General features: G+C 44.8%; 2 protein-coding genes across 4 annotated transcripts in view; one reads left to right on the forward strand and one right to left on the reverse strand.

Annotated features, from left to right (window-relative positions):
• MTERF3 (mitochondrial transcription termination factor 3) overlaps nt 1–23,220 on the reverse strand; it is a 78,736-nt gene that overhangs the window by 18,049 nt on the left and 37,467 nt on the right. The gene's annotated exons all lie outside the window — the stretch shown is intronic.
• PTDSS1 (phosphatidylserine synthase 1) overlaps nt 1–23,220 on the forward strand; it is a 135,503-nt gene that overhangs the window by 358 nt on the left and 111,925 nt on the right. The window contains exon 2 of the mRNA XM_073632004.1: nt 9,280–9,384. Coding sequence (XP_073488105.1) covers nt 9,350–9,384 — 35 coding nt within the window. The 5' untranslated portion in view covers nt 9,280–9,349. The remainder of the gene's footprint in view (nt 1–9,279; nt 9,385–23,220) is intronic.

Raw genomic sequence — 23,220 nt, forward strand, 5'->3', positions numbered from 1 at the left:
AGGTCAGGAAAGTACTGAAGCCAGAGGATCGGCATAACAGCACAATCAGAAGATAGTCACTGGTGGCAATCCCCAGAATTCTCTAGTGAAAAGTTTGCCATGAAAATAAACCTTGTACTCCACCAAGCCCAGCTTAAAAAAAGAAATTCGGGTTTTTTTTTTTTTTTGTCAAAATCATAGTTACCTAGGTGGAAGCAGCAGCATTCCCCCACCGGCTCTAAGACTGAGAACTGAGCGATCTAACACCGCTGATCGCTCAGTTCTCAGAGCTCACTCTGCCCCCTCCTTGCTCACTGGAGCGCTTGGCTGTGGGGGGGGGGCGGGAGCGGCTGGCTTAGGCCCCTTTCACACATGCGGACCGTTCATGTCCACCTGTCAGATTTTTATGCTGAACTGAACAGACGCTCTGTGCAGGTCTATGGAGCGACGGATGTCAGCAATGACATGTTCACTTTCATCCGCTCCGATACGCTAAATCCAGACGGAAGGAAACCCTATTTCCCATCTGTCTAGCAGATCGGATCGAATGAAAACTGACAGGCGGTCCATTTTCATCCGATTCCCCATAGAGGAGAGCGGAGCTCTGACAGGTCCGTCCCTGCACAGTGAGCGGAGACAGACCTGTCATCTGCCGGCTCAGCGGAGATCAACGGAGCGATCCCTGCTGAGCAGTGAGCAGAGATGGACCTGTCATCCCCCGGTTTAGAGGGGATCAATGGAGTGATCTGCTGAACAAGCGGAGTCCGTCAAAATGCACGTGTGTGTGAAAGGGGCCTTAGGCCCCTTTCACACTGGGGCGGTGGGGGCGTCGGCGGTACAACAGCGCTATTTTTAGCGCTGCTGTACCGTCGTTCTTGCAGCGGTATTCGGCCGCTAGCGGTGCGGTTTTAACCCCCACTGGCGGCCGAAAAAAGGGTTAAAATCCCTCGTACAGCGCGGCTATAGCCACGGTATTGCCGCGGTATTGCCGCGCTGTCCCATTGATTTCAATGGGCAGGAGCGGTTTAGGAGCGGTGAATACACCGCTCCTTCACCGCTCCAAAGAAGCGGTTTGCAGGACTTTTTTCACCGTCCTGCCAGCGCACCGCTTCAGCGTGAAAGCCCTCGGGCTTTCACACTGAACAAACAGCGGAGGCTGTTTAGGGGCGGTTTGCAGGTGGTATTTTTAGCGCAATACCGCCTGCAAACCGCCTCAGTGTGAAAGGGGCCTTAGGCTCTCAGCAGCTCACAAAGACGCTGAGCCAGGTGCTGGTCCAGTATTGTGGGCAGGTCCTGACTTTATAGTCGTGATCTTACCCAAGCCTAGACCAGCTCTGTGACGTCAGCCTTCAGCCAGCTGTCTGCCGAAAACGGGTCCCAGTAGTGCAGAACAAACTGCACTCCTGTGATCCACAAAAAGGAGTACAGTCAAACAAGCTTTGGCTGTACTTCTCCTTTAAAGTGTAGGTAAACCCTTACAACTATGCATTTTCTTTTGCTTTTGCAGGAACGCACTACAGCCCATTAAAATGGTTTCCCATTGGACAAGTTTACTTCTATGCTTTTTCCAGCCATTGCGTTTTTTGCAACTTTTTTAAAAGCAGAACGGTGCATTTTTGGTTCAATAGACTTCAATGGAGAAGCTGCAGAAAAGCATGTAGTGTGTTTTTGCCGTGATTTTGCCCCAATTTGCGTTTTTTAGTTCACCCAACAACTGGCCAAAATCTTTTTAAAAAAAAAGCATAAAAAAATGCAAAACGCATCAAAAAACGAGAAAAAAATGGTTGAAAACGCGTGCATAAAAAAGCATAATGCACTGCAGAAACAGATCAAAAGCAAACTGCATAGGTGAGAACCAAGCCTAAAGGCTTGTACACATCATACAAAATCGTACAAAAAATATCGCTTTTGAATGGATCATACGATAATCTGATCAATAGTACACAGATTTCGACTGAAATTTTTAGAGGGGACAAAAACGAAAATTTCTCTTGTACGATATCAGATCGTACGATTTTTGTTTAATCAGACCACACTCGGGGCCAGGTCACACTGCGATGCGAGAACCAGTGCGAATCCAGTACAGGTTCCCGCATCGCATATCACCCGCAGGCAGTTCACGCTGCCCGCTGCGGGTGTCAATAGGAAGTTAATGACAACCCCAGATCGGTTCGCATATCGCAGTGCGAACTGTCAATTCGGACAGGAATCTGTTCTGGTGCATACCAAAAAAAGGGTCCGGCACGATTTTGGTCCGAATACGATGCAAATTCAGCCATACAATCTGTGTGGCTGAATTTGCATCGCACAGGCATGTCATTTGCACAGCAGTGCGGTGCGAATCGCATGTGATGTCTGACATTGCAGCAGGGTGAACCCAGCCTCCATCTTTATCAGGGCCTTGGCATTTTCACTGTGCTTCAATGGTGGGGAGATATCAAATAGATCTGCACAGCGATTTACTGCTTGGGACAGTTTTAAATGGGCAAGTTAAGCCAGTGTTAGTGAATGCAGCTAAGCCTTTGCTGATTTCACCAACATTGGCTTAACCTGCCCTTTAGTATACAGTATATGCTGAGTGCTAAAGTCCTCAAGTATCAAAATTAGAATATTGTAATATATAAACACTATTACATAAATTAATTTATATGAAGATGTAAGACAAACTGCCTTCTATGAAACTATTCATTATTGGTAGCACTTAATACAACAATTCAGATTTGTGTAGCCGTGCCTCATCAGACTTAATGACTTTTGTAGGATATCATAGCAAATAAAAAAATAATACAGTATAAAGTTGCGACACAAGTCATATTACAATGTAATGTTATTAAAGTGGTTGTTGACCTAAAAAAAAAAAAATAATAATAATAAAAATAATAGAGATCCTGTTTCCTTATAGCAGGTTAAAGTGCAAGTTCCTCTTTACAGAAAAATCTGTAAGGTGAACTTACACAGGACCCCCTCCTCACCCCGCTGACCTGCAGTGCGGCGCTCTCCCGTTCTGAGCCCTGCTATCGCCGCCTCAACAGACTGGGGCTTAGAAATCCCCTCGGCATTCTCTCTACTTCTTCCCCGCTGACAGGACCTGGATCTGGTCGGTGCTGCCCAATTAGAATGCTCCGAAACGTACCTTCTGACAGAGGACATTTTGGAGATTAAGCCGAGGGGATTTTGAAGCCCCGTTCCGGTGAGGCGGAGATAGCAGGGCTCATAGCGGGAGATTGCCGCATTGCAGGTCAGCGGGGCAGGGAGGGGGGGGGGGGGGGGGTGAGGAGAGGGTCCTGTGTAAGTTCACCTTACAGATTTTTCTGTAAAGGTGAGCTTACCCTTTAACCCTTTCATGACTAGGCCTATTTTTGAAATTTGGTGTTTAAAATCTGTATTTTTTGCTAGAAAATTACTTAGAACCCCCAAACATTATATATATTTTTTTAGCAGAGAATCTAGAGAATAAAATGGAGATTGTTGCAATATTTTATATCACACGGTATTTGTGCAGCGGTGTTTTAAACGCAAATTTTTGGGAAAAGGGACACTTTCATGAATTTAAAAAAAAAACAAACAGTAAAGTTGCCCCAATTTTTTTCTATAATGTGAAAGATGATGTTGCGCCGAGTAAATAGATACCAAACATGTCACGCTTTATAATTGCACGCACTCGTGGAATGGCGACAAACTACGGTACCTAAGAATTTCCATAGGCGACGCTTTAAATTTTTTTTACGGTTACCAGGTTAGAGTTACAGAGGAGGTCTAGTGCTAGAATTATTGCTCTCGCTCTGACGATCGCGGCGATACCTCACGTGTGATTTGAACACCGTTTACATATGCGGGCGCGACTTCCGTATGCGTTTTCTTTGCTGCGCGAGCTCGCAGGGACGGGGGTGCTTTAAAAAATTTTTTTTTTCTTATTTATTTTATTAATTTTTATATTTATAAATTGTGTTAAAAAATTTTTTTGATGACTTATATTGCTGTCACAAGGAATGTAAACATCCCTTGTGACAGTAATAGGTGGTGACAGGTACTCTTTATGGAGGGATCGGGGGTCTAAAAGACCCCCGATCCCTCCTTTGCACTTCAAAGTATTCAGATTGCCGAAAACGGCGATTCTGAATACTGTGTATCTTTTTAAAATTGGTGCCATTGGCAGCCAAGTAAACGGGAAGTGACGCCATGACGCCGCTTCCGCGTTTACATTTAGAAGGCTGGAACGAAGCCGCCCACAGCTTCGTTCCAGCCCGCCCCCAGCCCCCGGAGACAGCCGATTGGCCACCGGGCCTCCCGTTCGAACGGGAGGCCCGGTAACAGCGGCGGGAGGGGGGACGTCTCCTCCCGCTGCTCCGGTATAACAGCCGAGCGGCTTTTAGCCGCATCGGTTGTTAAACCCGGAAAGCCGATCGCCCGCTGTAAAAAACGGTACCGGGATGATGCCTGCAGCTGCGGGCATCATCCCGGTATAACCCCGGAAAGCCGAGTACGCACATCTGCGTACGCACGGCGGGAAGGGGTTAAGCAGCACAGTGCTTGTGCTGTCTAACCTGCCCCTCTGGAAACTGTAAAAAACCTGGCTGATCCTGCCAGTTTCTGCCCTCCCCCTGTAAATTGACCACGGTTTATCATGGCTGCTGAGGCCTGACACCATGGTCAGTTTACATGCCTCTGTCATCCGCCGTCTCTCCTCTCTGTTCTCTCCCCCCTCTCCTTCCTGCCTGTCAGTTCGGGAGTCTGTGTCCCTTTTTTCATGACAGGTGATTAATTTCACCAGTCTGGTTTTGATTATTCCACCCACATGCACTTGGCTATGAATGAATATGCACACCGGGGGCTAGTTAGTAATGAGTAAGCATGTTTGTGTGTTTGAGCACCTTGGATCGTTTGTATGTCATGTTTGTAATCTTCATGGATTTTCAATAAACATCTTTATCTTCATTTCCTGGATGTGCCGCCCTCTTTTCTTGCCTTTCTGTCCACCCCCCCCCCCCCCACTGCTGTTAGTAAAAAAAATACAATTAAAAAAAAAAAAATGCTGCCAGCCCCTCTCTTTTAAGCTGCCATCAAATACCTTTTTGTGCTGCATCTTCAGGCCGAGTACATGACTCCCGGCCGCTCTGCTATTCCAATCCAGGGCTACAGCGGAAGGGACCGAGTGGCCAGCTCGCCAGTCACATGACATCAGAGGAAGAGCTCGGCTCCTCCTGCTGCAGCCCTGGATCAGAGTATTAGAGCGGCCGGGAGTCACGTGACCGGCCTAAAGATACTTCACAAAAAGTTATTTAGAGGCACTGATTCTAACAAACACTTATTACAGTGCAGGATGGCAGCCTAAAATAGGGAGCTGGCAGCAAAGAATAATTTAGGGTTACAAACCCTTTAAAAATAACTTTCCTTATCAATCTGCAGCTGCTGTAATTTTCTGTAGAAGTCAATGCAATATGGCAACGTGGAGGTGTTCTGTACACAGATGATATACAGCACTTTCCCAGAAACGTCATTTCCTGCTTGTGTGATTGGCTCACCGATTTTCCCAGAAGTCTGCACTAAGATACAAGTCAGATTTTAGGACTCCTCTACAACAAAAATGTCATTTTGGTGAGATACTCCAAAAGTGTTTATTACTGCTAAAGGGATGCAGACCCTGCAGCTTTCCTTTTTAGAACTGCAAGTGTATCAGCTTTCATGCAGATTTACTCTATACATTGAAAAAACCAAAGAGTTATTCCTTTAGAGCAGAAAAAGACAGGAATCTGCAACAAAGATTGTTAAAATGCCTTCAATATACCCAATAGAGATTCTCAACAATGTGGAGTTACTCTAAAGGCCTTTACAGTTCCTGCACCAAGATTTACAGCACCTTTGGAACAAATAACAGACCTCCACAATACAGCAACACGAGACATCTGGAAGTTACTGCCCACCAGAATACTCCACGGTAACTGGTCTGTAAAGAGTTTGGTCAAAGCCATATTAGAAGTTAAAGTGGTTGTAATGGCAAAAGGTTTTTTACCTTCATACATTCTATGCATGAAGGTAAAAACCCTTCAGTGTCTAGAAGCCCCCCAATAATTACCTAAGCCCCATCTCGATCCAGCCATGTGCACGGGAGCCTCGGCTCTCCCTCCTCATTGGCTGAGACAGCAGCAGTAGCCATTGGTTCCCACTACAGTCAATAAGAAGAGAGCAGGGGCGGGGGGCCGAGCCGCACTCTGTGTGTGACTGGACACATGGAGCAGCAGCTCGGGAGCCACCATAGCAAGCTGCTTGCTATGGGGGCACTAGGTAGGAAGGAGAGGCCAGGAGCGCTGGGAGGGGGGACCAGAGAAAGGGAGGATAAGGCTGCTCTATGCAAAACCATTGCACTGAGCAGGTATGACATGTTCATTATTTAAAAAAAAATATATATATATCAGCCTTCAACCATTGTATGTTGCTGGATTTTCAGTGCAGGCATCACCTCGGTATCGATTTTTACAGCCGGCAGTCAGCTCTCTTGTAATAGCAATCGGAGCGGCTTCTACGGCCCTGTCCAGCTCAGCAGCCGCTCAATTGCTATTACAAGCAGTGAGAGGGGACGTTCCCCTTCTTCCATGGCTCTCTTGGGCTCTCCCTTCCCACCAGGAAACCCGAGCAGCCAGCGCGTCCACTGGCTGGCTGGACAGCCAAGCAAAGCCAGGATTGCCTTTGATCGGCTGTTCGTAATAGTAAACCGGAAGCAATGGTTTACTTAGTTTACTCGGCGCCATTTTTTTTAAAGCATTCAGAATCACTGATCTTGGTGTTTTTTAGTCTTTTAAGTGCAGAGAAGGGATCTTTCCATAAGAACCTGTTACATGCCTATTGCTGTCACAAGGATGTTTACATTTCTTGTGACAGCAATAGAATTGATAAAAAAAAAATAATAAAAAACAGCATACAATAAAAAAAAAAAAAAAATGTTTTAAGTACCCCCGTCCTCCTCCTGTGCTTGTGTTCAAAGGCGCGCTTTGGTCCCACACTCAGACAGCGATCGTCCCACACATGTGAGGTATCACATCATGGGCAGTAATTCCCCTCTGTAAATCTAAAGTGGTAACCTGTAAAGGCTTTTAAAGCATCACCAATGAATAGTAAAATTTATGTCATTTGTCGTCGTTGTTAAAGCGTGACACGTTTGGTATCTATTTACTTGGCGTAACTTCATCTTTTATATTTTCCCACAAAAAAATTGTGTTATGTATTGTATTTTTTTGCATTAAAATGAAAAAAAAAAAAAAAGTATATATTTTTCCCCAAAATATGGCGTTTGAAAAGTCGCTGCGCAAATACCGTGTGGCATAAAAAAAAATTGCAAAACCCACCAATTTATTCTCTATGGCCTCTGCTTTAAAAAAATATATAAAGTTATAAGTAATTTTCTAGCAAAGAAAAAGTTCCAGAAAAGGCCAGGACTGGAAGTAGTTAATATCACTTTACGCATTTCCGCTACCTAGCAGCCAAGTCCTTGGGAATCAAGAGAAGCCGGTTCTCTGAAAAGCTATTATCTCTGACATGCCAGAGTTCTTCTCAATTCTGTTATGACGTGCCTATACAAAGTTACCCATTCCCTAGCAAGCATGAAATATACACTGCTCAAAAAAATTAAAGGAACACTTTGAAAACACATCAGATCTCAATGGGAAAAATATCATGCTGGATATCTATACTGATATAGACTGGGCAATGTGTTAGGCACATAAGAATGTCACATCGTTTGATGGAAATGAAAATTATCAAACTACAGAGGGCTGAATTCAAAGACACCTTGAAAATCAAAGTGAAAGAACGAAGCAGCAGGCTTGTCCATTTTGCTGATATTTCATTGGAGCGACTCAAAATATTACTCAGTAGTTTGTATGGCCCCCACGTGCTTGTATGCATGCCTGACAACGTCGGGGCTTGCCCATAATGAGACGACGGGTGGTGTCCTGGGGTATTCCCTCCCAGATCTAGACCAGGACATCACAGAGCTGAGCTCCTGAACAGACTGAAGTGCAACGTAGCGGCGTCGGATGGACCGAAACAATGTCCCACAGGTGTTCTATTGGATTTAGGTCAGGCGAGCGTGGGGGCCATTCAATGGTATCAATTCCTTCATCCTCCAGGAACTGGCTGCATACTCTCGCCACATAAGGCCGGGCATTGCCGTGCACCAGGAGGAACCCGGAACCCACTGCACCAGCGTAGGGTCTGACAATGGGTCCAAGGATTTCATCCCGATACCTAATGGCAGTCAGGGTGCCATTGTCTAGCCTGTAGAGGTCTGTGCATCCCTTCATTAATATGCCTCCCCAGACCATCACTGACCCATGTTCAAAACAGTCTGGTGAATGAGGTTACAGGCAGCATAACATTCTCCACGGCTTCTCCCGACCCTTTCACGTCTGTCACATGTGCTCAGGGTGAACCTGCTCTCATCTGTGAAAAGCACAGGGTGCCAGTGGCGGACCTGCCAATTCTGGTGTTCAATGGGAAATGCCAATCGTACTCCACGGTGCCGGGCAGTGGGCACAGGGCCCACTAGGAGGACGTCGGGCCCTCACGCCACCCCCATGAAGTCTGTTTCTGATTGTTTGCTCAGAGACATTCACACCAGTGGCCTGCTGGAGGTCATTTTGTAGGGCTCTGGCAGTGCTCATCCTGTTCCTCCTTGCATAAAAGGAGCAGATACCGGTTCTGCTGATTGGTTAAGGACCTTCTACGGCCCTGTCCAGCTCTGCTAGAGTAACTGCCTGTCTCATGGGATCTCCTCCATGCTCTTTAGACTGTGCTGGAAGACACAGCAAACCTTCTGGCAATGGCAGATATTGATGTGCTATCCTGGAGGAGTTGAACTGCCTGTGCGACCTCTATAGGATCCAGGTATCTCCTCATGCTACCAGCAGTGGCACTGACCCAAGCCAAATGAAAAACTAGTCAGAAAAGATGAGCAGGAAAAAAATGTCAGTGGCCTCCACCTGTAAAACCATTCCTGTTTTGGAGGCCGTCTCATTGTTGCCCATCTAGTGCGAATGCTAATTTCATTAACACCAAAGCAGCTTAAACTGATTAACAACCCCCTCTGCTACTTAACTGACCAGATCAATATCCCAGGAGTTTATTTGACTTGATTAAAAAGTGTTCCTTTCATTTTTTTGAGCAGTGTACAAAGATGGGGGGTACATATTTGGAGTGAGTGGTAGAAGAAAACTGGAATTCAACAGGACAACATTAGCAACTCTAAAATTGTGCTTGGCGGTGTACAAAGACCTTTGAGTTGTCTTTTTTTTTTTTTTTTCATAGATAACAACTTGGATGAGATTGGTAATAAACTACCAAGGACAATGACCTGACAACTCATTCCCTGCATCATATGACAAGAATGAGCAAAATGGAATCAGAGCGAAGGCAAGTTATATAAAAACAAATAACCAAAAAAAACATTATTTTCTTTATTTTATACATTACATAAAACTTTTATTTTTAGTTTTGGACAGTTTTTATTGCAGTCTGACTTTACTGGGGAGATTCACCTCTCTATTTGTCCTGGTGACCACTGCCATTAAGATGGCAAACTCATAAATCCAAAAATTGTTACTCGTCACCAGAGCAGAGTTGAGGGAAAAGTGATAACTGTCATTCCATTCACTTTGCAGAGATTTCCTAATTTCCTGTTTTGTTTCCAAGACAGGAAGTGAAATTTCTCTAGTACAACTCAGACAGCAAAAAACAGTTGCAACACTTTTCAGGCCTGAATACGAAAAAAAAAAAGAATTATTTTTTTTTAAATTATAGTGCCTCTTTTTAAATTGTTTTTCCAAAAGGTGGACTATGCCTTTAAAAAGGAAACCTCACATAAGGAGAAGTCAGCTGTAATATAATATATTCTCTCCACAGTCTGAAAAAGAGAAAGAATTGTTAAAGGGGTTGTAAAGGTTCGCGTTTTTTCATCTTTATGCATCCTATGCATTAAGATGAAAAAACATCCAACAATACCGGCCCCCCCCCTGTTTTACTTACCTGAGCCTGTTCACCTGTTGCTCTCGCCCCCAATGTCCTCTTCGCCGCTCAGCCTGGCCGTTGATTGGCTAGAGAGGATGGATTGAAAGCAGCGCAGCCATTGGCTCGCGCTGCTTGTCAATCACATCCAATGATGCGGCGCCCCGGGGCCGAGTGATACAGTGAGCGGCTATAGCCGCCGGCTGTATCACGGGAGAATGCCCGCAAGAACTAACCACCATGCGAGAGAGCTCGCATGAAGGTGTTTAGTTCTTGTGGGGAGGAGCTGAGACAGCCGCCGAGGCACCCCAGAAGACCAGGTTCGGGGCCACTCTGTGCAAAACGAGCTGCACAGTGGAGGTAAGTATAACATGTTTGTTATTTTTTTTTTTTTTAAATTGCCTTTACAACCCCTTTAAGTGGAGTGGACTAGTGGACAAAGGCAAACCACAGATTATGTGATTTTCTTTCCTGCAACCTTGCTCAATTCCCCCATTACAAAGTCAGTCTGGTGGGGTGGGGCCGTGTCCCGGACAGGAGAACACAGTGATTATTGCTAACTATAGACAATGGCAACAACTGCATGCTAAAAATTCGACAGGGTGGTTGCACCCAAGTCAATCGATGGACATTGGTACAATTAACCTGTCCATGCAGGGGGTGAATCTCAGCTGGTCCCTGCTGAATCAGCTGAGATTCGATCCATTTGTCATAAGTGGATTGAAATTCAGCCAATTCAGCAGGAACTGGATGGATTTTGATCCATGTATGTGCAACCGACCTGCTGGAAAATTCTCTCTTGATCAGCACAAGTCTTATCAGTGTGTTCTATTAAACACTTCTTTTTTTTTTTTTTAATAACAAACATGTTATACTTACCTGATCTGTGTAGTGGTTTTGCACAGAGCAGCCTCCATTCTTGTCTTCTCAGGTCCCCCATCGTTGCTCTGGGCCCCTCCCCCTTGCCGAGTGCCCCCACAGCAAGCCGCTCGCTACCGGACGGCTCTCTGCATCCATAAAGAGACAGAGCGTGGCTCAGCCCTGCCCTCTGCTCCCGACTCACTGGCTGTGATTGACAGCAGCGGGAGCCAATAGCTCCTGCATTTCAGCCAATCAGGAGGGAGAGACCCTCAGGTCTCGAGCACATTGCTGGAATGAGATCGGGCTTAAATATTAGGGGGAGCTGAGGGGGGGGGGGACTGCACATAGAAGGTTTTTTACCTTCATGCATAAAATGTATGCAGGTAAAAAAACTTCAGCCTTTACAACCACTTTAAGTGTGTACACTGCACATATGCTACAAGCAGTATATAGAAGAGCTGTAGCTCTGTGTGTACATTCACACATGGAGCTGCGGCTCCGCTCCACCCCCTCCTAATTGGCTAACTGGCTTTTATTGTTAGCCATTGGCTCCCGCTGCTGCCAAAATCCAATCAGGAGTGCGCGTCCCCGGAGAGCCAAGGCTCTTGGGAACATCACTGGATCGAGAGGGGGCTCAGTAAGTATTGGGGGGCTGCTGCACACAGAAGGTTTTTTTTACCTTCATGCATAGAGTGCATGAAAAGCCTTGTGCTTTTAACAACCACTTTAAGTGTGTGGATGGGGGAATCAAGTAATTTTCTTTAATTCAACTTTGCTGGTTGAAAAAAAAAAAAAAAAAAGACTCACGTATGACCAGCCTATTGGCCCGTGTACACGATCCGAAAATCGGACGAAAAATACCGCTTTCGAAGCAATCATACGATAATCGGATCATTAGTACAGAGCTTTCGAGAGCCAATATTATCCGAATGGACAAACGGGAAAACTTTTCTCGTCCAATTTTCGTTAATGAGTATAGTTGTCGTCTGAAAATACAATAGAAATACACTACAACACATGACATCACTTCTGATTTTTTATTCTGCCGTACGAGAATTTGTCACTTTAGTAACCTCTCCATATTCGATATGCAACTAGTTGAGCTGCACAATTAATCGTTAAGAATTTGCGATCTTTTTCTCTTCCTGATCTTCAAAACAGCATGTCATGATTCTTTCTAACAAGTGCAGAGAGTTCTCACAGCTGGGAAAGAAAAAATAAATAAAAATCCAGGCAGCCTGCCAAGTTTAACCACCTCAATACAGGGCACTTACACCCCCTTCCTGCCCAAGCCAGTTTTCAGCTTTCAGCGCTGTCGCTGTTTAAATGACAATTGCACAGTCATACAACACTGTACCCAAACAGAATTTTTATCATTTTATCATTTTGTTCCCACAAATAGAGCTTTCTTTTGGTGATATTTGATCACCTCTACGTTTATTTTTTGCTAAACAAATAAAAAGGCGTCAAATTTTGAAAAAAAAAGTTTTTCTTTTGTTTCCGTTATAAAATTTTGTAAATAAGTAAGTTTTCTCCTTCACTGATGGGCACTGATAAGGCAGCACCGACAAGGTGGCACTGGCGATGGGCACTGAAAGGCTTCACTGATGGGCAGCACTGCTGAGCACTGATAGGCGGCACTGATAGATGGCATTGTTAGGCATCCTGATGGCACTGGCACGCATTGGGGATGGGCACTGATTGGCAGCTGCCTGGGCACTGATTGGCATTTCTCCCTGGTGGTCTAGGGTGGCATACCTGGTGATCCAGTGTGGTTGCCATCCATGGAGGTTCTGGCGGAATCCTGGTGGTCCTGGGTGGGCATCCGAGGGGGGGCTGCACTGATAAACAATCAGCACAAACCCCCCCTGTCAGGAGAGCAGCCGATTGGCTCTCCTCTACTCACGTTTGTCAGACGTGAGTAAGGAAAAGCCGATCAATGGCTCTTCCTGTTTACATGGTGATCAGCCGTGATTAGACACGGCTGATCACATGGTAAAGAGTCTCCGTCAGAGGCTCTTTAGCAAGATCGGTGTGTCAGACTGACACAACACACCACCGATCGCCGCGATGCGCGCCCCCACGGGCATGCGAGAGTGGTCATTTTGGGAGGCCGTCATTTAATGTCCACCCAGAACGAGAGCCGCGCCGCCCATCCGCCATTTGGCGGCTTGGAAGCGGTTAATCACCGCTTCATAACAGCAAATAAGTAGAAAGAAGTGTCTTTTCGTTCTTTTATCAAAGGAAAGAACTCTATGCGTGTAAATGAAGGAAGTTTAAAGACCAAACCTTTTCTGACATTTGTTGATTACAAGTAAAAATCATTATTTTCTGCTAGAAAATTACTTGGACATATTTTTTTTTTTTTTTATTTAGCAGAGACCCTATAGAATAAAATGGCAGTTGTTGCAATATTTTATGTCACACCGTATTTGCGCAGCGGTCTTTCAAACACAATTTTTTAAAAAAAATACACTTTAATGAATTAAACAAAAAAACTAAACAGTAAAGTTAGCCCAATTTTTTGTATAATGTGAAAGATGTTACACTTGCGAGAATCGTGATCTTTATTCTAAGCAAAGAAATTGTGATTCTCATTTTAGCCAAAATCGTGCAGCTCTAGCGACCAGCATACAAAAAACAAAAACAAAAAAAAAAACGATCTGTCCGATTTTTGGATCGTGTGTAAGGGCCATAATTCTCTTGAATCCAAAAACAAGATTGAAATTTATTCTACATCATGGAAAATGCAGAAAATCAACCTGCAGCAGGAATCACATTAGGCGAGTACAAGTGTAAATAACAGACTCTGCCTGCCTTTATAAATAGATAGGACTGACAATTAGAGCAGTTGTACAAATACACTATAAAACAGAGATAAGAACAGGAACCAGAGTCCTCAGGCAGAGGTGAACAATAGAACTCCGTATGCCTATAGCACCAAGGTTAACCGATAAAGCAATTCCAGAAATTTACACGGGACTTTCCATTGAGAAAGGTCAATTCAATTCTAGCTGTGTGCAGATGGATTTGTGTTTCACTCACTCAGCAATGAATGAATGTACACATTTACTCTGTACAAAACTGTTCTCTTATTTTAGAAATAACAAGAAGGAACACAAAAGATAAGTGCTCAGTTTAGTAATTACATGAGAACCAAACCATGATGAAACTGGCAACTGATATAGCCCAACTTCCTCTTCTTGTCTGGCATGGACAATGAGCCGGTGTTCTGCCATATAGTGTCCTTGTATCAAATAGTGTCCGCCTCGTACTGCGCAGGCGCTGCGCCTGCGCAGTACGGAGGAGCAGGAGATGCCGAAAATGTCCGAAGGTGATCAGCTGACCATCAGCTGTACACGGCGCTCGGGCACCTGTTAGCGATGGCAGTGTAAGAGGGCCCCTCGCGGGCTCGCTTCGCTCGCCACGCTTCGGGCACGGCCTCGCTGCGCTCGGCAAATATTTATTCTAACTCTATGTCCACTTGGATAGTGGGGAATGATCCTGGACATAGGGTAAGAATAAATGCGCAGGCGCCGTGTACAGCTGACGATCAGCTGTTGAACTTCGGAGACTTTCGGCGTCTCCTTTGTCCTCCGTACTGCGCCTGCGCAGTACAGGGAGGACACTATATGATAGGGGACTGAATTCGACAAGACACCGGCCGCACTGCTGCACAGGATGGCACGCTCCTGATGACATTCAAAGCACAACTCTCAATCAACATTGACTATATTTAGGCCTCGTGCACAATGGACTTTATATAAAAATTCCAGTAGTGTTAGCTGTAGAAATCTGTAGCTGTAGAATGAGTTTTGCAGTAGCATTTTTTAGCGTTTGCTTTTTTCAGCTTTTTTTTTTTTAAGCAAAACTATACTCCCACAAAAGCTTATGGCTCATAAACGAGTATAGCAGCATTTGTAAGCTTTTAGGCTCCATGCACGCTAGCATTTTTTTAAAGAGGAACTGCAGTCTGCTCACATCATTTGTAATAAAAACATCTTTGCCATTCTGAAGCTCCTCTCCAACCTCTTTGCATATTATTTTATATATATTGTGATTCTGTACTTGCCAAATATGCTGCAGAAATCTCCCTCCGCTGAGTCTGGCTGCAACCATTTTAACTGTGGGCAGCCGAAGCTGCTGCCTGTTCACTTCCTGGATTTACACAGACACACCTTCAGCTCTGCAGCTCTCATTGGCCCTCTTATGACCCCCCCCCCCACCTCCCTTCCTGGCAAACTCTCACAAGAGTGAGAGAGAGCTGTGCATGATGTCACAAGCCTAGGCTTTTTACCAGACAAGAAACAGGAAGTGAGCTGTATAAGATATTTACTGGCAGAAAAAAAATGTTTTACTATCCAAAAAGTTAAAACAACAAAAAGGCAGAAGATTTAATAGATGGAAAGATGAAAAAAATGACTGAAGTTCCGCTTTAAGCTCCTAGAAGCTAAATAATGCTTTCCTATGTATCCATGCACACTACTTTAGGCTATTAGCGTTTTTTTGAGCTTCAGCATCTAGGAGCAGAACATTTTTTTTTTTTTTGTAATGTTTCTTGGGAGCGTTTTAACAGCAGAAAAAAAAAATGCTCACTGCTCCTAACTGCTTCTAAATGCTCTAAAATGCTATTACCCACTTGCCGACCAGCCGCCACATTTATACTGTGGCAGGGCGGCTCTATTGCGTGAATTGCCGTACCGGTATGGCACTTCTTGTAATAGATACAGTGGGAGCGTCCACGGCGCCGGAGCCAATGCACGTGGCTGGCAGTCGCGATGTGCCCCGGCCACCCGCGATCGCTCCACCAGTGTAAAAAAAGCAGATCCCCATTCTGTCAGGGGAGTACTGAGTGATCGTCTGTTCCTAGTGATCAGGAACAGCGATCTCTCTGTACTTCCAGGCAGTTCCCTCCCCTCCCAGTTAGAAACCCCTCCCTGGGATACACTTAACCACTTAAGAACCAGCCTCGTTTTGAGATTTTGGTGTTTACAAGTTTAAAACAGTTTTATTTGCTAGAAAATTACTGTATTTGCACAGCGGTCTTACAAGCGCACTTTTTTTTTGGAAAAAATTCACTTTTTTGAATAAAAAAATAAGACAACAGTAAAGTTAGCCCAATTTTTTTTTATATTGTGAAAGATAATATTACGCCGAGTAAACTGATACCCAACATGTCACGCTTCAAAATTGCGCCCGCTCGTGGAATGGCGACAAACTTTTACCATTAAAAATCTCCATAGGCGACGTTTAAAAAATTCTACAGGTTGCATGTTTTGAGTTGCAGAGCAGGACTAGGGCTAGAATGATTGCTCTCGCTCTAGCGATCGTGGGGATACCTCACATGTGTGGTTTGACCAACATTTTCATATGCGGGTGCTACTCACATATGCGTTCGTTTCTGCGCGCAAGCTCGTCGGGACGGGGCGCTTTAAAAAAAAAATAAAAAATGTTTTCTTATTTATTTTACTTGATTTTATTTATTTTTTCACTGTTTTTTAAAAAATAAAATTTTGGATCACTTTTATTCCTATTACAAGGAATGTAAACATCCCTTGTAATAGAAAAAAGCATGACAGGTCCTCTTAAATATGAGATCTTGGGTCAAAAAGTCCTCAGATCTCATATTTGGACTAAAATGTCCCATCATCCCCCGGGACTGTGACGACATCTGAGATGACATCTCCCGGTGGCCACGCCCCATGCCTATATACTTTGTTGCAGACCCCGCTCACGGCATTACAGCGAGAGGGAGCGTCGTGTCAACATCTCAGGAAGAGAAGAGGGAAGAAGACGTCTCAGAAGACGGGGCTCCTCCGCTAGCAAAAGAGCGGAAAAAGAACAGAAGATAGCGGAGGAGCCCAGCAGAAGGAAGAAGGCACCGGAGAAGAACCAGAGAGCGCAGAGACGACACCGGAGAGAGGGAGAAGAGGCCTGAGAGAACCCCGAAGTATCCATCCCAAACTTGCTGAAGGAACTAAAGACATATGAGGAGTTGTCACTGTTCCGCATCAATTACCAGAAATCGGAAGTGCTTGATGTCGCCTTGCCATCCTACCTAGCCGCGCTTCCCCGGTTAGATTTTCCCGTTAAATGGGCTACATCCCACATTAAGTACCTGGGCATCCTCTTGCCCAGTAAGGTGGAGGATATTTTTTCCCTCAACTTCCCCCCTCTTCTGACAGACATAAGGAAGGATCTTCAGGAGTGGCAGCATGGCCTGTTCTCCTGGTTCGGACAATGTGGCATAGTGAAAACTTGTACCACTTTCAGGCACTCCCCATACGGGTTCCTACCTCCTTCCTAAGAGCGGTGAACCAAGCACTTGTCAACTTTGTCTGGGCCCAGAAACCCCCACGGTTGGCGCAAACTGTTCTGTGACTTCCAAAACTGAGGGGGGGCATAGCCTTACCAGATGCCCATCTTTACCACACAGTCTGTCACCTAACCTGTATCTTGGACTGGTGTCATCATGGCACTCTGGAACAATGGGTGCAAGTAGAACAATCCTTAATGGGGGTCCAGCTGGAGTCGCTACCATGGTGTCAGCAGCCCTTGCCAGAATGGATATCGGACCATCCCATGGTGGGGGTAACATTGCAGACTGCCCAGAGGGCCTTCCGCTCCCGTCTCCACTCACTTCTGTTGTTGGCAATCCGCCTTTTAGTCCAGGACTCAACGATCCTAGATTCCTGGAATTGAAACTGGTCGAGAGGTCACAGGCCCGACACTTCCTCACTAATGGACAATGGAGGAACAGGCAACAGATCCTGGGTGACCCAGCCCTGGCGGGGCTCTCTTTTTGGCAAAAAGTACAGTTGTCCCATTATATTGGTTCATTGCCTTCCCCGGCAGCTTTCAGGAGGCAACTGACCTCCTTTGAATTGCTAAGCCTGGAGCGGTCTCCATTGAGGCCTGCAATTTCCCTGACATATCAACGACTGGTATCCCCACCACCAGACTTTAGGCCTTTTTATATTGTCAGGTGGGAGCATGAGCTGGGATTACAACTTATAGAGAAACAAGACGATCGGCTCATCCTCTTTTCCAACAAGATTTCTATCTGTGCCACATACCAGGAGGCGGGATTTAAAGTACTGTCCTGATGGTACTACACATCGGAAAGAATCCACAAGATGTTCCTTCAGAGCACGGACCTTTGTTGGAAATGTGGGGAGGAGGTTGGAACGCTCCTTCATGTCTTCTGGTCTTGCTGCATCCTACAGCCCTTCTGGACAGAGGTACACCATATAGTTCAGAAGTTCACAGATCGGGAGATACTGGCGACCCCCGAGTTCTTCCTTTTGCATCACCAAGGGATTACTAGTAAGATCTATAGGAGATCCATATTGCCTCTCCTGCTCACTGCGGCAAAAGGTTGCATCCCCCTGTGCTGGAAGCAGACACAGCCACCGTCGGTGGCCGTCTGTTTGAAGAAAGTAGTGGACATTCACGCAATGGAGGACTTGGTGGCCACGGAAAAAGGCCTAAGTGAGAAATTTCTGACAATACACTGAGGAGTATGGAAAGCCGGCGGCTTAGCTGCCCTGAAGTAGGACGACTTTGAAAGCTCCCCGGACGGAGTTGGTATGACTGGATGGTAGTACTATCCCTTCTCCTCCTAAACCCCCCAACCCCCCCCCCCCTTTTTTTTTTCTCTCTCTTTTTCTCTTCTCCTCTCTTTCTTCTTTTTCCATTTTCTTTTTCCTGTTTTTCTTACAATCTCAGTAGAAGAGTGCTGCGACTTTAGAGCCGGTCGGTACCTGGCTTTATTCCTATTCCTTAAAATGGCGATCATTGTGGAAAATGGCCATGAGGGGTACAGAGGACTCCTGTCCCGTTGAAGCTCAATGTGATTCCCTTCTGATAGATGACCATTTTTTTCTTACATTGTGATGTATTGTATGTTCTTGGGAACGATTACTTTATTTTGATATATGCCATTGTGGTCTCTGTATTTCCGCATGTTCTTCTTTCTTAAGCGCTTGCCGACCAGCCGCCGCAGTTGTACTGCGGCATAATGGCACGGGCAGGCGAATCGCTGTTATGTTATGTCGCTCCCTCTGGTGGCCACTAGGGGGCGCGCCCGCAGGTCTCGATGATCTTGCGATCGCCCGTAACACGGCGAGAACCGGGATCTCTGTGTGTAAACACAGAGATCCGGTTCTCCGAGGGGAGAAGTGACAGATCGTCTGTTCATACGCTGTCATCTCCCCTAGTCAGTCCCCTCTCCCTTCAGTTAGAACACACACTAGGGGACACAATTAATCCCTTAAACGCCCCCTAGTGTTAACCCCTTCACTGCCAGTGACATTTTTACAGTAATCAATGCATTTTTATAGTGCTGATCGCTGTATTAATGCCAATGGTCCCAAAAATATGTAAAAATTGTCCGATGTGTCTGCCATAATGTCGCAGTCACGATAAAAATCGCAGATTGCCGCCATTGCTAGTAAAAAAAAAATGATGATAATAAAAATGCTATAAATCTATCCCCTATTTTGTTGACGCTATAACTTTTGCGCAAACCAATCAATATACGCTTATTGCAATTTTTATTACCAAAAATATGTAGCAGAATACATATCGACGTAAACTGAAAAAAAAATGTGCTTTTAAAAAAAAAAATGGGGATATTTATTATAGCAAAAAGTACAAAATATTGTTTTTTTTTCAAAATTGTAGCTTTTTTTTGTTTATAGCGCAAAAAATAAAAACCGCATAGATGATCAAATACCACCAAAAGAAAGCTCTATTTGTGGTAAAAAAAAGGACGTCAATTTTGTTTGGGTACAGCATCGCACGACCACGCAATTGTCAGTTAAAGTGACGCAGTGCTGAATCGCAAAAAGTGCCTTTGTCAGCAGGAAGGGGGTAAAATCTTCCAGGGCTGAAGCGTTTAAATAAAGAATATATATTATATATATCCAAATAATTTACATTGAGCAGACCTATTTTAGATATTTAGCAAAAAAAAAGTCTGTACGTGCCCTCTAAGATTAAAGTCATATTTTGCCTTTAAAAAATGAAATGCACCCTTATTGAAAAAATAAAAATATGTATTTATTTTATTTTTCTGCATTAGAGCTAACATGTTCATTCATTTGCAATCCTGAAACAGAAACTGACTGTCACAGAAAGCGCACTAACCATATGAAAATTGAACGATCGGTCTACCAACTCGATTTTACATTTGATTTTCTATCCATCTTTGGCCAGCTTAAGTGTGTACAATGCGCTACGCTACAATAAGCTGCAGGCAGTATACAAAAAAAATTGTTAGGAAACAAGCAAAAGAATTTTTTTTTTGGGCAGAAGAGACAGAAACAGTATGTTGGCCCTGGAATGATCCACAATAGCAGATATGCGCTTATCTTCACAATAGTTCTCCTTTAACATTTTCCAGATAAAATTAGCAGTTCACTGATTAAATTGTACTTGCAGTCCATTATAAAACTTGCTCTCTGCTTCCAAACATTCTCCTATGAGCAACAAGGCAGTAAAAACCCTTTGAAGTTCTTTGCTTGTCAGTCTTTCCCATCTTAATTAGCAGAATAAAGAGATGCAGGGATGAGAGAAGCTATTATAAGACTTGTCCTATACAAATCATCAGATCATAGATATTCTGAAAGCAGACTGATGATTACTACAGTGTATGCCTAACAACCGCAGACAGATTTCTGCATAGACTACATAGGCTGTGGCCCAGGGCTGTAGGGCTCTCAGGGGCAGCACACAATCATCCACATAGGCTGCCGATTGTCCATGTATAATACGTTTCCAGACAGTCGCTCTGCCTGCCAGTATAAGCTGGTCAGGTCCTAGTTGCTGCTGCCTCTGGACAACTAGTGCGATTTGCTTGTAAAATAGTGTACTGTGTGCTTATACACAGGGCCAGTGCAGGGATTTTAGTCTACTTAGGCAAAGGTGCAGGTGTAGGTGACGAAGACCTACAGGTTATCAGTTTAGAGTTACGCAAAAGCACTGGTGCTAAAAATCACTGCTCTCATTCTGGCGTGTGCGCTCATATATAATATGTGAAGGACAATCGCTGTTTACATACTGTATGTAGGTGCCCCAAAGCACGCATTTTTTGTGTGTGTGTCTAAAATATCTTTAATCTTTTATTTTTTTTTTATATGTCTCCTTACATACTTACAACATTTTTGGTTTAATTTTTATTTATTTTTACATAACGTTTATTGCGATCACTTAAGGCCCAAATATTCCCCTATGTGATAGCATATAGGTGACAGGTTCTCTTTATGGAGGCACCCAGGGTCTACTAGACCCTCTGATCCACTGCAGCTGATGGAACACAATCTGCTTCCCCAGAAACCGATTCCGGAGAATGACAGCTCCAGTCCAGGAAGTGACGTCATACACGTCACTTCCTGGTCTGTGTACAGGAGGTCCGCTGAGCTCCTGCCGTCCTTCCAAGCCGCACACTCGCCATGACTGCACCGGCTCGTAGGTGGGACAGCAGAGCATGGTGAACATGGCAGGGAGGGAGGGGGCACATTGCAGCGTTGGTGGAAGTGATAGGCAGTTTCACAGCTGTGGCTGAGGATTCTGATTTTACTGCCCCCAAACCCCCCCATCCTAGCACCCTAAGGCGGTTGCTTAATCAGCCTTATGGTAGCGCTGGCCCTCCTTATACATTATATGGTAAAAAGTATGTGGCCACCAGACCATCCCACCTATAGGAGTCTGGTGGACATCCAAACCATGGGCTTTTTTTTTTTTAAATCAATAAGAATTTTATTGAAAAACGGCAATAAATCAGACACAGCACAGTTTGCAAGATCATATACATATCAGGCATAAGTTTGCAACCCTTGGTACGTAGCACTAAATCACAAACACTCATTACAACCGCATACTATTTAGCTCAAACACAAGACTAATCAAATAATGGATTTCTGCGAAGGAGGACGATCCCGGGTGGGACACACGTTCCAGTGACTATCGTATCCCTTTTACAATAGTAGACGGTCCATAATTAGATCAGCCGGAGCTAGACCAGGAACCTCCAGCCAAGGAGCCCAAATTTTTTTTTTATTTGTTCACACCTTACCCCTGTGCTGATAAATGTATTTTTCCAACCTGATAGTATCTCCCATTTGATTCAGCCATTCTTTCACTGTAGGGGGTTCTGTTGACTTCCAATGTCTCAGAATTAATATCCTAGCCTGGAAAAGGGCCCTAGCTACCGCTAGTCTAGAGGCTTCCTCCTCAGGGGCATCTTCAATATTTCCCAACAAGCATAGTTTGGGGTTTTCCTTGAGACGGACCTGAAACACTTGGTTAATAGTTCCCATCACATCCTTCCAATAGATATGCAATTTTGGGCACCGCCATAACATATGGATCAGATCACCGTGGTCTCTCATGCATCTTGTACAGGCAGGATCGTCTCGCACACCCATTCTCGCCAGTCTAGCTGGCGTGTAATGGACACGCAAGAGTAAATATAGCTGGGACAGCCTTTGAGCCACATTTAGGGAAATCCGGGGAACTGTGGCAAGTGTCTCCTCCCAATGGTCCTCAAAAGCCCCAATGTCATTTTCCTGCTTGGATATGATCCCTGTAGTACTGTCAGGGAGGAATTTATTGAGCAGCATGAAATAGCTGCACGATATAAAGCCTTTCTATGAGGTTACTTCCCTCATATAGCTGAAAATGGGTGTTGGACTCTCGAGTTCACGCGTCAGTTCCCAGTTGGGCCTTGACAGCATTTTGGAGTTGGAAATAATAATACAGCATAGAGGCAGGGAGTTCAAATTCCATAAAGTATGGAATGAGCGTAATTTGCCATCCCTAAATATTTGAGTCATATGAGTAATCCCGTATTTTTGCCATCATATGCCATATTGTAATTTCTCTAACTCCACGTACCTCTTGTTATCCCATATGGGGCTAAACCTGGTGAATCCCTCCAGTTGTTGTAATGCCCTAACTTTCTTCCACACTTTCTGCATCAAGTTGTACGTTGGAAATTGCTTGTTAGATTTAGAAAACTGTAATGCTTCCAGACCCTCCACTATCTCTCCCCCAGTGGCAACCCGGAGAAGGTGTGACGTAGGGTCCACCAAGTTCAATACCTGAGTATTAGCAGGGCACAGAACTCTGGCTATGTGCTGTAGCTGGGAGGCCAGATAGTACAACCAAGGGTTTGGTAGCACTAAGCCACCTGCTTCCTTAGGGCGCTGTAACTGTTCCAATTTTCAAACCATGGGCACTAATAAGGAGTTGACCCCCTTCCCGGCAATTGTAGTCTCCGCTCTTCTGGGAAGGCTTTCAACAACATTTTGGAGCATGTCTGTGGCATGTATAAAATAAGAAGCTGATGTTGAATGAGAAGACCTGCTTCCAATTCCTCCG

This window comes from Aquarana catesbeiana, linkage group LG05, assembly GCF_042186555.1.
Source record: "Aquarana catesbeiana isolate 2022-GZ linkage group LG05, ASM4218655v1, whole genome shotgun sequence".
Classification (NCBI taxonomy): domain Eukaryota; kingdom Metazoa; phylum Chordata; class Amphibia; order Anura; family Ranidae; genus Aquarana; species Aquarana catesbeiana.